This window comes from Ptychodera flava, chromosome 14 (genome assembly GCF_041260155.1).
Source record: "Ptychodera flava strain L36383 chromosome 14, AS_Pfla_20210202, whole genome shotgun sequence".
Classification (NCBI taxonomy): Eukaryota; Metazoa; Hemichordata; class Enteropneusta; family Ptychoderidae; genus Ptychodera; species Ptychodera flava.
In genome coordinates, this window is record NC_091941.1 from 36,429,802 (window position 1) to 36,443,905 (window position 14,104).

The 14,104-nt window shown below is 41.0% G+C and overlaps 1 protein-coding gene across 2 annotated transcripts in view; it reads left to right on the forward strand.

The window, feature by feature from the left end:
- LOC139150324 (thrombospondin-1-like) overlaps nt 1-13,380 on the forward strand; it is a 45,625-nt gene extending 32,245 nt beyond the window's left edge. For both annotated transcript variants that reach the window (XM_070722625.1, XM_070722624.1), the window contains exons 5-22: nt 4,493-4,650; nt 4,836-4,964; nt 5,096-5,189; nt 5,447-5,617; nt 5,858-6,031; nt 6,443-6,616; nt 6,746-6,873; nt 7,206-7,358; nt 7,500-7,604; nt 7,819-7,935; nt 8,109-8,216; nt 8,506-8,923; nt 9,161-9,256; nt 9,413-9,640; nt 9,969-10,165; nt 10,598-10,770; nt 10,983-11,133; nt 11,628-13,380. In XM_070722625.1, coding sequence (XP_070578726.1) covers nt 4,493-4,650; nt 4,836-4,964; nt 5,096-5,189; nt 5,447-5,617; nt 5,858-6,031; nt 6,443-6,616; nt 6,746-6,873; nt 7,206-7,358; nt 7,500-7,604; nt 7,819-7,935; nt 8,109-8,216; nt 8,506-8,923; nt 9,161-9,256; nt 9,413-9,640; nt 9,969-10,165; nt 10,598-10,770; nt 10,983-11,127 — 2,768 coding nt within the window. In that variant the 3' untranslated portion in view covers nt 11,128-11,133; nt 11,628-13,380. The remainder of the gene's footprint in view (nt 1-4,492; nt 4,651-4,835; nt 4,965-5,095; nt 5,190-5,446; nt 5,618-5,857; nt 6,032-6,442; nt 6,617-6,745; nt 6,874-7,205; nt 7,359-7,499; nt 7,605-7,818; nt 7,936-8,108; nt 8,217-8,505; nt 8,924-9,160; nt 9,257-9,412; nt 9,641-9,968; nt 10,166-10,597; nt 10,771-10,982; nt 11,134-11,627) is intronic.
- The last annotated feature ends 724 nt before the right edge of the window (nt 13,381-14,104 follow it).

Consider the following 14,104-nt stretch of genomic DNA (forward strand, 5'->3'; position numbering starts at 1 on the left):
ACAATGTACGTTGAGTGGTCCGAGGGGTCCGCCTTTACCGAGCGGGCGCTCCTGTTTTGGGTGTATTTGGTGTCCTGGAGATAGTATTCTTTTTTCGGTTTGTCAATGATATGATTTCACACATCGAACAAAACCCATGCAACTGTCGCTACGTAAACTATCACTGAGATCATTTGGCGCGTGACAACTATACTGTACCCTAGTGCGACAAGAGAAGTGACCCCCCGAGTCCAGCCCACTTGATGACAGGTTTACGAAATGCGATAAGTCCAAAGTGGACAAATTACTGGGACAATGCAGTCTTAACTTTCTGAATAAACCCATTTACGAAATCACCTGGAGAATCAACAGCAGCTTTCCCTCTGGGGATCATCGTCAAACTCCAACGGCTTTTATGTCATCCTCCGTACGCGACTCCGACAAAATAAGAGTGACCCCGATCCAAACCTCCAAATACGGCATGCAAAATGTTAGCCGAGGCATTTCCCTCTATGTTTACTCGAGGAAGTGATGATTCAAATAATTCATTATCTCCGATAAATAAACCGTGTCGCAGTTTTTTCTCAAACTCGATTGAATTTTTGGCCTGGATTTTTTGCCAGTGTCCTCGCCAGTTGTGCCTGGCAACCAAACAATGCCGTCGGCAACCGCATCAGGAAGTTCAGCGGACAAGAGGGACAAATACTCTGTTATCTTCAATTAGTTTGAACTCAGCAGTCTAGACCAAGCTATTTTAACAATCTGACACAATTGGCAAAGATAGTTGAAATCTGTCAGAACAATCAATGGTTAACAGTAGTCTCGTCAGGCACACAAATTAAGTGCAACACTGAGGAAATCCACAGGTGTTTCTCGACTCGATTTTTCAGTTAAACGTAACTCAGACTTGCCCTGGGAAAACACTTTTACTTTAGATACTGAGATTATCATAAACTAGTGGGCTCTGCGTCTGCGCTGAAAAAGGTGTAGTGTATGAGCTTCTCAAACCGGTCGACGAAATATGCACCATGGTTCACTGGAACTGGTAGCGCAATATTGGATAGCAAAAGTCGACGTGAAGACGCAGCTATGCTTACATGCACGAATTTGAAAAGGTTTCTGTCTGTCGGGCGGCTTTGCGTTATCAAAGACAGACACACGATGGGAAGTCAAACCGAGCGAGTCGTTATGACCACGGTGAGAGCGAACTTTGTCTCCCGGTACCCCGCACAATTGTCCCGTGTGATTCCAAAGACAACTCAAGCTTCGAATTCGATAACCGACACCTAAAAGCTCTCCGCTTCCCCCTTTAAGTTCCCATGTAATATGCTAAACCTCTCGAAATAGCAGAGTGAATAATTGCGGCTGCATTCCAGTTTTTCTATGACCGGTAAAATTTGCCCCCAAGCTGAAATATATATAGTGGACCAACATGTCCACACGTTTTGACCCGACACCTTTTTATCTGTTCTCAGCAAATGTTATCCACACTCTGGGTGTAGTTTGGCGTTAGACCCGATATCTTACTGAAACAGAATTAGTCTAAAGAGAAGCATTGCAGCTGTACAACTAACGCTTAGAGAATACCAAATGTCAGGGAGCATAGTGTCTGTACGTCCGCTGTTGCCATAGACACAGTGAAAGTACGGGGGATGCTTAATGTTCACATCATTTCGCACCATGCAACGCTGTCAGGATATATTAGTGTTGATGAGTATCCAGTCTGAAGGGAATCATACATGAAAATGAATGAAAAGTTAATGTTACAAAACAACTGAAACCGGATACTGAAAAAACTATAGACTCCACCAGAAAAGAGCTCGCGAAATCCATCAAACTTGTGATTTCACATTGCTCTGAAAATGTGGCGAGACCTTAACCGGCTGAAGGTTTCTGGTCATGTAGAGACCACTTGTTATTCCATTCGACTAGGATATTCGGAAATACCTCAAATATCGCTACCGGCAAGTGGTTGTGTTTTGCGGCCTGCGATCTTGTGCCCTGCCGATGCAAAAATGCGACGCCATGACATGGCAAAAATGCCAAAAATCGCGCCCTTGCATGAGTACCACGGCTAATTCTCCAAAACGCAGATGCCATCAATTAGGAGATCTCTTGACCCGAATTGCCCGCTATGAGTTCGCCAGAGCGGATGTTTTTGTATGCCTCCTTTTCCCTCCCCCTGGCGACATACATTTTTCGGTTCCGAAACAGTTGGAATTCCGTCAGCAGAGGAACCACAGTCATCTGTCCCCACTGCAGTCCGTTGTTGGTTGAAAAATACCTGCAAGCAGCTTAACTGTTGGGGGTCTGGCAAGAAATCTGAATCAACAATTATTTACACCAAGTTCTCTTGCGAAAATCGCCCTACTTTGTGACCGAGTCAGTAAACTACCATAACCCGACAAAACTGTACAGCCCACAGCGCAGATCTTTTTAAAATGTTGTGGCACTCTACAGAGTAAACCAGAACGAAGAATCATTAATATTCTATCCGCCTTACTTCAGTTATGGGCAGAGCAAAGAAAATAACCAATGTGAATATTTATCGGAAACGTGGTAAATTATATATACAGCAAGGGTTTGTCCTATTACGCGAACATGATGTTTAAATTTAAACACATTTTCCATTTTCCCAAAAGCGTCGGAGGAGTTCGTGTCGAAGTTTCTTCGTTACTGCAAAAACTTATTAGCTAACTTACTTTTCAAAGTTGAACTTACTTAGTGACACAATCTTATGAGTTGAAACCTTGCCGTGATTTGATGATGTAGGGCTTCGCGTATCCCCACGTCACGATAAATCCTCGTCCCGTACTTTGTCTGCTGTGATTGTCGGATGATGGCAGCCAAGCGTTGTAGCATACTGCAGATTGCTATTAATTCTCGATGATATAATTCGAATATAAAAGGTGACATTCAACTAGAACGACAGTTCAAAAGAATATCTGTGGCGGTTTTTTTCCTCGGTACTGAATGCGACTCGTAACGTCCATGTATGAAATCCAAAACAGATTCAGTCCCATTGTTTAAAACGCTGACGCACTTTTATTTATTCTGTTATGATCGAACGCGTTGAATGTATGGCGCATAACTGTCTTTGAAAACCAAATTAATTTTTCCTTGAGCTGATTACCCTATGTCACGCGCTGTATCGGCCAATCGCCATTCTTCATTGAAATCGAATTTCTATTCTACTCACGCGTTTCCTGTTACAATGATGGCTGTTAAAAAACTCCTAGCTGTCATTTAATAGGCAGAAAATATATGACTAGGTAAAGTATTGTGCTGCTTGTTCGTTTCAGGGGCCGATTAGACTTTCAATGCTATTTTGTGCAGTTAATGGCCAAGTATAGAGGGTTTGCACGCTGGCTGCCACTCCAAACGCGGAGAGGAGTACAGACTGGGGGTACAAATAAGCAGGCAACTTGAGCGAAATGGCTAGTAGGCCCAAGGAGGTAAAAATGACGAACTTGTGAGTCCTCACTTCCATGATATCAAAATAGCTTATTGTTCGACACTTTGGATCGATCACCGTTTACATTCGAACGTCGCTATCTTTTTTAGTTCATAGACTAGACCAGGGCCGCCCGGACAAAGCGATGGAGGAATTATTTGACGGAAGAATGTGCAAGAATCTCAGCGGTAATGCGAACTCCGAACATTAAGATGTAATAGCAGGAGCAAAGAGGGCGTGAACAATTGTTTCATAACCCAATGAGACCATGCGTCGATCACATGACTGACAACCCCATCTAGCTGTGTGACCGCTATTTTCTAGGGAACGGCTAATTTACCCGAAAACGCACGCCCTGAAGATGTGTTTTTCAGAATATTTTTGGCAGAAAAAGGGGCAGGGAGACAGCTCCATTTGACTTCCTTGAGTGTCAATCGTAGAGATGTATGTCTGTGAAATGTGTTTCTAAAAGTGCAGGTGGCCTCTGAATATTATAGGGCAATTCAGAAAACCGATTACATGACTTTTCAATTATCTGTCTTAATGAGAGGCGAACTCAAACCGCTTAACCTAACAGTCGATCCGTTTCACACGTATTTCAGACTAAGAACACGCACACTAATATGTCAATTAGGTGCACGCCCCTTGCTACAGCGAGTCCATCGGACCCTCATCCAACGACTAGCACGTAGCATACGCAATTCCTCATGTTTGTCGTAAACCGGCGGTTAAAAGTTGTTCGGACTAGCAACGAACCGACATTATTTTGAGATTTTTTTTAGTTTTATCGATTATTTTTATCATAGCGACGTACTTCTCGCATGGCGCAGGCCTTTATATGTTGTACGCGGTGGTTTCCCAATCCTTGTTTACTCATTCGCAAAGAAATCATATATTTAGTGATATTAATTGACAACTCTGTCATTGTCGGATAAATTCACAAATTTCCAAAGTTTGCATCTTGTGAACGAAATAAAAGTTGGACCTGGAAAGCCCCGGCATCCGCATGTAAAGTTTGAGAGTATAATGTCAATTATATTTTTTCTTTGGTTTTTTCAGTGCCGACTGAATCAAATATTATCGTGACGGACAAGCGTGTAGATGAGGGTTACAAGGGCGAATGTCAGTTTACCTGTAATCAGATGGTGAACATAATTGATGGGTTCAATCATTTGAAAGCAACCACTGACGAGTTAGAGATGAGAATAGGCAACCTGGTAAGTATTCGCTCATTTCTTATTAAGATGAGGAGTGTCGAAACCACAATAACTTGAGGTTGATTTCCAACATAATATTGATCAGTCCAAACATTGTCATATAATCTTCTGGGATTGCTTTCCGAGACAACCGTAAACTATAGTTTGAATCTTTTTTAAATATTTTTCTTGGATTTCTTCAACAGTCAAGCGAAAACAAAGAGTTGAAAGATTTGATCGGAGCGCCCCCAGACGGCGGGTGTTTCGACGACGGCCGTTACCACAGCAACAACACCGACTGGATCGTGAACAAATGTAAACGATGCGAATGCAAGGTGAGTTATCAAAAACTAGTTTACGTTGTGTAGGAAAATAGTAAAATGCGATCAAACTGATGTATATAACATGAGGTGGAAAAGAGACGTGACTTTCTAGATGATAAATTGCAATTGTCATTCTCTTACAGAAATCTAAAGTAATCTGCAGTACGATTCAGTGCCCAGTGTTGCCTTGCAAAGAACCTGTACAGTTACCTGACGCATGCTGCCCAACCTGCAATCGTAAGTAGAAAATTTCACGTTGAATTCCTTTCCTTCGTTTCTTTTGTTTTGAGACTATCGTATTCGCTTGCTGAGGAGCACGAACGTTATCACGAGAGAGGAGTGACGAGTTTGTGCTAAAAATAATTTATTCACCATTTCAATTTGCAAGAGTGCATGTAACCTGGTGTTTTCAATTAAGCGGAGTATATTTTGAAAGATAGGCAGGTAAAACATTTGTTCCAATCTAACTGATATTCGTATTAATTTTACACCAGCCAATGACGTATCCGATGGCTGGAGTGCATGGTCGGATTGGACCCCGTGCTCAGTAACCTGTGGAGTCGGAACTCAACAGCGTGGACGATCATGTGATAGAGTGAACTATCCCTGCGAAGAAAGTAGCATCGAGACCAAAGTTTGCTACGAAAAAGATTGTGACAACAAAGGTTAGCTGTGACTCTTTTTTTTGGTCGCAGGGGAGCTATAAAGCTAACAGCCGTTGCATTAATTCATGAGTCATACTGCTCATCCGACATTTGTTATAATTAATATGCAATTAACTTTCGAGCAGACGTAATGATGAGAACTCGTGGGAACATATCTTTTGACACCATCTGAAGCCGAGTGTGTGCAAGGTGCGCTTAAAACAAGGCAATAACGGGATCCAATTTCTTTGTTCGTTTCAGTGCAAGTCGATGGCGGTTGGAGCTTGTGGTCTCCATGGACCTGCAGCGTGACTTGTGGTGAAGGATACGAGACTCGCGTTCGTTCCTGCAACTCCCCGCTGCCCCAGAACGGAGGTGCCGAGTGCGAAGGACTTAACCGTGAAAACCGACCGTGCAGCAGGGACCCATGTCCAGGTAAGAACAAAGTCAAGAAGTATTCCAAAAATTTACATCACCCAGCGCCGACTAGAGATGGTCGTCCCTGAAGTATACTGTAGTTTATGTAAAACCACATGAGACTGGCAGTCAAAGTAAACTACTCGGGTCGTCTTGATTACCAGTTGAACAGTTTCATTGTATTGTGGTTATTTCTTTGGGAGCAGGTAGCATTTTAGCGTGCGCAATGCTTCTCCAGGTCTGCTCAGAAGAAACCCTCGACGCCGACGTAAATTGCTTGAAAAATAAACTAGGCTGTCTTAAAAAAATAAATTCGAGTGCCGATAGGGAAAACCATAAAAGTGCTTTTGTAAGATATAAAGACAAGGTGACATACTGTCCGAGGTTGGCAAGTTTAACGAACTTTATTTCTGACCTTTTTTGTATCAGTTGATGGTGGTTGGGGTGAATGGTCTCCTTGGAGTGCATGCACTGTTAGTTGTGGTGGTGGAACCCAGGAACACAGCCGTATGTGCAACAACCCCGCTCCAGCTCACGGTGGCCGAGACTGCAAAGGACGCGAACATGCTACCAGGAAATGTAACCTGCACGCCTGTCCGATTGGTAAGTAAATACTTCTCCATTATTTTACTCGATTTAAACATATTTTGCTACGATGAATAAGTACAGAAATGTGAAGATGAAATCTACCAGTTTTGCATGTAATGACACGGATCATGCATTTCCCACCAGACGGCTGTTTGTCCAACCCTTGCTTCCAGGATGTGGAGTGTACAAGCGCTGATGATGGAACGTACACATGTGGAAGGTGTCCAACTGGCTACAGTGGTAATGGCCATGTTTGTCGCGACATTGATGAGGTGAGGTTACAAATTTGAAGAGCTCCTTTGCATGTCTGTTTGGGACTGCATCATTTGATGATCATAGGCGGAAGTGGTCGAAAATGCAAATGGGGAATAAATCTACGAAACAAAAATTTCTAAAATACTGAGGTTTTTCAATTTCAAAAGGCGAAAAAAAATCAAAAAACATGTACATGTCAGCATCCTTACAACCCGTCCCATTATCCAATGGTCCATCTCCGTCTTCGGTCCATCGGTCGATGAAGTTGCTTTTTTAGCGATGTATTTGGATTGTTTAGGAATTTTGATAGATTCTAAACCTGGTCCTAATTCTCCATTTTTCCTCTCAGTGTCGTCTTGTCCCTGACGCCTGTTTCTCCTATGGTGGACAACACCTGTGTGAAAACTACGAGGGCGGTTATCACTGCCAACCCTGTCCGGTTGGTTACCGGGGCAACCAGCCTCATGGATCGGGAGTGGATTATGCCGAAAACAACAAGCAGGTAAAGCAAAACTTACCCAATTTTACATTTCTGAAGTATTTTAAGGAAAAAATGCGAGAAACTTTCTTTGTTCATTTGCACCGATTTGATCAGCAAAGTTCAGATATTTAATGAGAAGTTGTGTATTTTTTCGATTACCAGGAATGTAATCCAATTAATCCATGTGAGGATGGCACCCATAACTGTGACGAAAATGCCGAATGTATCTATTATGGACCAAGTTCGCAGCCTCCATTTGGATGCAAGGTCAGTCAATATACCGTATAACTTCATGGGCCGACGGTCAAACTTTCTGTGTTCAGCATCAATGCATGCCTTGTCATAAAATATACCACTCTCTGTGATTTCCGAAAAAAATGTAGTAAACATTTTTTGAAGTCATTTTGCTATTTAGCCTAGCTTTTCACCGAGGTAATTAACACGGCGATAACTTTTGGACGTATTTCGTTTATCTCGACAGTGCAAAACAGGCTACGCTGGTGACGGATACGAATGTGGCCGGGACAGTGACTTGGATGGTTGGCCTGATCAGTCGCTGAACTGCCTTGAAGTCGATGAGACCACACACTGCATAAAGGTATTGTCACTTCGAACATTAAAAACCTTTATTTATGGGACATGAGGGTACTTGTTTTCAAATAATTCACTCGAGACCAAGAGAGAGAGAGAGAGAGAGAGAGAGAGAGAGAGAGAGAGAGAGAGAATACATTTATCCATTTTGACACGTTCCTTGCTCCCCCTCTTTTACAGGACAACTGTCCATCTCTGCCAAACAGCGGGCAAGAAGACATGGATAATGACAATATTGGTGATGCGTGCGACACTGATAGTGACAACGATGGATATGATGATGATTATGTAAGTTCCCATGATGTTTTAAAATATCTACTATAAGACACGTTGGCAAAGGTAAAAAAAATATTTATGCAGATATAAAGCATGGTTGTGTAATCAAAAGCTTCTATTTTGTAGATATTCAGTGTGTATGTTGACTATATTTGCATATTTGATGACATATATAGTAGATGATACAAAGAGGACCAAGTCGTGCAGTGACAGATTATCCTTTTGTGGATTTCCATGTTGTTTTTTTGGCTATATATATGTTTGTATGATTGCTGATTTTCTTCTCACTTCTCTTCACCAGGACAACTGTCCCAGAGTTGCCAACCCATACCAGCAAGACTACGACTATGATGGCGTGGGAGATTATTGCGACAACTGCGTCTACGACGCTAACGTGTACCAGAGAGACACAGACGACGACGGCAAGGGAGACGCCTGCGACGAAGACATCGATGACGACGGTATCCTGAACTACAACGACAACTGCCAGTACAAAGCTAACATCGACCAGGTGGATTCCGACAGGGACGGTGTGGGCGACATCTGCGATAACTGCCCGAGCACATACAACCCGGGCCAGAACGACAAAGACCACGACGGCGTCGGTGACGAGTGCGACACCAACAAAGATAAAGACTCCGACGGCAGACAGGACGATATCGATAACTGCCCGGATGTTCCGAACGCCAGTCAACTTGACACAGACGAAGATGGCATTGGTGAGTTTCAAAATTAGTATTCAACATAGAACGTGCGTTAATAAAATAAGTTCATATCAGTTGAAAAGAACAATACTTGTCAATAGCTATTCTGTAACCCGACTTACACCAACCCGCTAGATTCCAGCAAATGGTACGGGGTCACTGTTATTACATTGTTTTTGCACAGACAAATGCAACAGAAGCCCGATTGGAATGACAATATTTAAATAAAATTGATCTCTTTTCCTGTTTTAGGTGATGCATGCGATGATGACGACGACAATGATGGTATCCCCGACGAATTAGACAACTGTCGATTGGTTGCAAACGCTGACCAAGCCGATTCAGATGGTAGGTAGTGGAATTCTTGTTTCTCAGTCTTTGACCATTTCTCTGTCTTCGTTTGAAATATTTCTCAGCCAAAGAGCGCAGTGTATTTCTAACATTAAAGTTATTGACCGGAAGGACTAAACGATGCTATCTCTCTGTTCCCTGTTTGTGTTAAAGATGACGGTATCGGCGACGCCTGCTTCAACGACTTTGACGGTGATGGCATTGAGAACAGACTCGACGCATGCCCAGAACACAAGTGGATTCGTCAGACAGATTTCACGGAGTTCCAGACCATCTCGCTAGACCCCTCTGGCATGGCCCAGACCGACCCTCACTGGATAGTCAGAAACAGAGGAAAAGAGCTCGTGCAATCAGTGAACAGTGATCCAGGTCTCGCTGTTGGTGAGTTTTTGAATTTTGTTTTCTCCTTACGGACAGTTGTCGACGGAACTGTCAAACAGTCTCCGATTTTCTGCGAAGATTCGGCATTTTTGATGCAGTACTTGTTGTCAGGCCTGTCACAGACGTCGCTTGAAGTTGTACCGTGACTTCTAAAATTTCAATGGCGTATCGAATTTGAACAAGGTATCGATAAAAGAAAGAAATTTCCTGCTATCGAAATTAGTTTGTTTGCTTTGTTAAATAAGTTCAAAATATGCTGAAGGCAAGAATACTCTTCCATGTTGGGAAACATAATACATTAATCTTTTCTGATATTCTCTTACTCCAGGCTATGACAGTTTCGACGCCGTGAAGTTCAGCGGTACCTTCTACGTGAACACCGAGAGAGACGACGACTACGCCGGGTTCGTTTTCGGATTCCAGTCGAGCAGTCAATTCTACGTTGTCATGTGGAAGCAAATCTACCAGCCATACATTGTCCAGAAACCAACAAAGGCAATTGGTCATGCCGGTCTCCAGATCAAGGTATGTCGCCTGATCACATCACCTAATATAGCTCGATTCTTCTGATCAGTAAACTAACACTAATATGCAATATCACCGGCACAGGTCTTACAAGCTTATGCGAAAGCCACCTACGGAACGTAATTGAAGTATAAATTTCAGAACTATTCCGGATGTAATGTAGACATATTAAAAACTGAAACAGGATAAAAATAGTCTTAATAATTTTCATGAGGCTAATTTTAATGTAGTATTTCACTTTCTATTTCGTTGCTGATATAAATGTTTAGTTTATGGCAGTTCTTCGATGACTAATGGAAATTTCCAACCGTTAAATAAAATGTACAATAATGTACATCGAAAACTAGTTCATGTACACAAGCACATGATGGCAGCCCTAATAATTCTTGTTTTACACAAATTTTAATAGTGTATTCCCTTTTGCTATTACAGTTGGTTAATTCCACGACAGGACCCGGCGAGGCTCTTCGCAATGCTCTGTGGCACACTGGAGATACCGCTGGCCAAGTGAAATTGCTCTGGCATGACCCCAAAGAGGTCGGATGGAAGGATTACACAGCTTACAGATGGCAGCTGACGCACGTACCATCAACAGGTTTCATAAGGTAAGCTATAGCCTATTTTCCGCCTCGTTTGATATCGTATGTCGAATTGACTTCTGTCTCTTTCCGATTAGGTGCCATATAGAATAACAGCTGAAAGTGTACTGTGCGAACATTCCTCGGATTTCAGAAGCTTTGCAAAGTTGTTGAGCTAATTCTGTCTCAGAAATGTAAACTAGGTTGCTAAGGTTTTTTCTCCTTATTTTCACGAGCAGGGTTGTAATGTACGAAGGCAGTGAGGTCATGTCTGACTCCGGACCTCTCCATGATATGACACTGAGTGGCGGTAGACTCGGACTTTTCGTCTTCTCTCAAGAGATGGTCTTCTTCTCCGATCTGAAATACGAATGTATATCATAAGTTCGGGTGAGTGTTGTTTACCTGTCGCCATGACAACGAATAATACCGTCACATTACCCATTTAGACTTTACATTGTAAATTAATAACTTTACCCACTACTTTTCTCTCATTAATTTCACCAAATTATGCCTAAATCGCATATCTTAAATCGAATGCCCTAAATCGAATGCCCTAAATCGGATACCCTAATTACTGAATCGTAATTTAGCAATAAAGGAAATTGACTCGTACTCTGCACGCGAGGGAGACGCGACCAATTAAAAACAGTAATTCGGGCGAAATATGACACAGTTTGTATATTGTTCATTTCAATTTCAAGCAACATGTAATTTATATCATCAAAAGTAAGGTGCACTTATAAATCTTGTATGAAGTATAGCATGGCAGGTGACGAAACGGAATTTAATCTGCCTATGGCAAAAATGAGTTGAGTCACCTCCAAACTCCCACTGTTAAATAAAAACGACTCATGGGTTTTTTATTTCCATTTTTCTTGCAGCCATCCTTGTACTAGATGATTTATCGATACTTTGCGTGTAAAAATAAAGTACTACCAAGGGCATAACCAAAGAGTAGTTGTGATGTGTCGTCTCGTACCATATAAAGCATTATCTGCGAGAGAAGAACGCCTGTCAACTATGTATGTATTCATTCGTCGGCCGTCCGCGGGCTTCTGAGCGTCGATGTACAAACTTATCAAAAAGAGCACAGCGGCTTTAAACAAGCACAGCCATGGAGCGGAATGGGAAGATATTTATTTTTGTATTATATTACAGGCTTATCGTCACCAACTAGAGACTAAAATACGGACAAAGAAACGAAACGAAAACTATACTTATTTATTATGAACTTTAAAAAGTATGTATACCAGAGCTTGGATAATTATTATTATTATTATTGTCATTGTTATTAATATAATATTATCTCTCTGTCGAAACACATGTTTGATTCATCACATCTTAAACGTTTATATATTTTGCAATGTTCAGATGAATCTTAAAAAAAATTTAAAAACTTCGTTTCGATTACAATCTCTATAAACTCGACTCTCTTCGTGATTGGCGGAGTTCTAAAGATTACTTGAGCTGTATAAATTTTTCTCCTCCGAGACTTAAAGAACTTATTTATTTATATCTGTTGGATGTGTGAACTACTCCTCCAAAAGAGAGGTGGAGTTTCGAATGAGTGTTAGTTTAGCTAAGTGTCAATGTTTGTTGTCTGTTTCTCCGTCTATCTTTGCAATCGCTATTGTGATGAAATACTGAAATTTACCAGTTTGGCTTCCTGGTGGTTCTGCGGTTTTTCTGTTGCCATGTGGGGCTTTTGTCAATTTCTTTGTTCCGTTTTTGTTTTTATCTTATTTTATTTCTTTGCATTTGTACTGCACATGCGCAGCTTTGATGTGACGTAGACCCCAAGCGAAGCAACTGATATCGTTGATTGGAGCATTGAGTAAGCGAAAGTGATTATACGAGTACTATTTTAAATTTTTTTTGCTGCATTTATTATTTGTAATCTTGGAAGAGCTGTTTAAATTTGCTTTCCACTCTGACGTTGCCTTAACAAACAGGGTATCCTAATCTTATATGAGTAAGTCCATGAAGAGTGAGAACTTTGCAATTGATTTAAAAATATATATTTTTTTTGAATTTTGAGAAAAAATCATTTACCATAATGTCGCAGCGTAGTTGTATTATATGGTGCTAAATTTAGCAAGACATAATTATGTTCGATTTCATTATGATTCCGATTTCGTCCATTTCATCTTTTCAAAACAAACATGTATTTTCCAAGACAGAATATGTTTCCACCAACAAGGGTATTGTATTTATGTAGCGTTCATCGGCTTCGACGAGATAGTCGAGATTCGCCAGCACCATGATCTTGTATTTATTAATCATTTAGCATAGGCGTTGACTTCATCGACACCTGCATGGAATGAAAATAACTCCTCGTCACAGAGCCAGCCCAAACATAGCCGTTGTTCGAAAATACTCGTTTACATAAATTTAGTTGTATATTTCGATCACAAATCTCTGTCGTGTCTAAATTTACTAGAATCTCTGTATATTGTGCATGGTGCTAATTGGTAATGTTACTACATTAGACTTGAGAACATTTTTTCTTCCTTTCAAACATTTTTTTTTTTTGTGAAAAAATATTTTGTGTTCATTTCACGTGACACTGCCTATTTCAAGAAATACAAGATGTTCATTTAACTTCAAGTTGAATAAAAGTCATGAAATATATAACAGATTGCGTGAAAAGTGTGTACAATTCCAATTGCGTGTGATGGGAAGTACGTGTTCAAGTTTGATTGGGCGAGAAGGAATAGTTGTCAGGCAACCGTGTTACCATAGTTGCGGGATCCTGAGTGCCATCTTAAATACGTCAAGATACTGATTATAAAATGTTAGAGTTGAATGCAGACATAGGGGTCAAAGGTAATAGTAATAAGACAGCGCAGATCCACTGACTGACTCCAACTCCATTAAGATTAAGATTTTGTCATTAATATTTTGTCGATCATGATCTGTCCAAATAATCCAAAAAGAATCATTGTAAAAACTTCAAACATTTGCTTAGAAGTGGGGTCATTTGCATTTAAACCAATTATTCACTTTTAATTGTGTTTGATGATTTCTTCCAATTTCTTGGGATTTGATTAAATCAACGAAAGCTGCTATCAAATGTGTTCAAATCAAACAAAACCTCATTCACTGATATTCTGTATACGTAATTAAGTAGTAGCGGCAGCTTTTGATAATTGTGTCATCATTTTTTATCCAAATACAGCTTCTTTTCCCTAAAGCATGTTGAACTACAATTATTTAGCCTTGTTAAGGTAGGATGCGCCGTGGGGACAGATATTCGGACTCTCAAATTGTTATGCACCTTTGTGGTCTACCGTTTGTGGCTCATGTTAAAGCTCTTGAAGTGAAAAACATTGTCACCGTCTTGGTTTTTTCAAAAGGA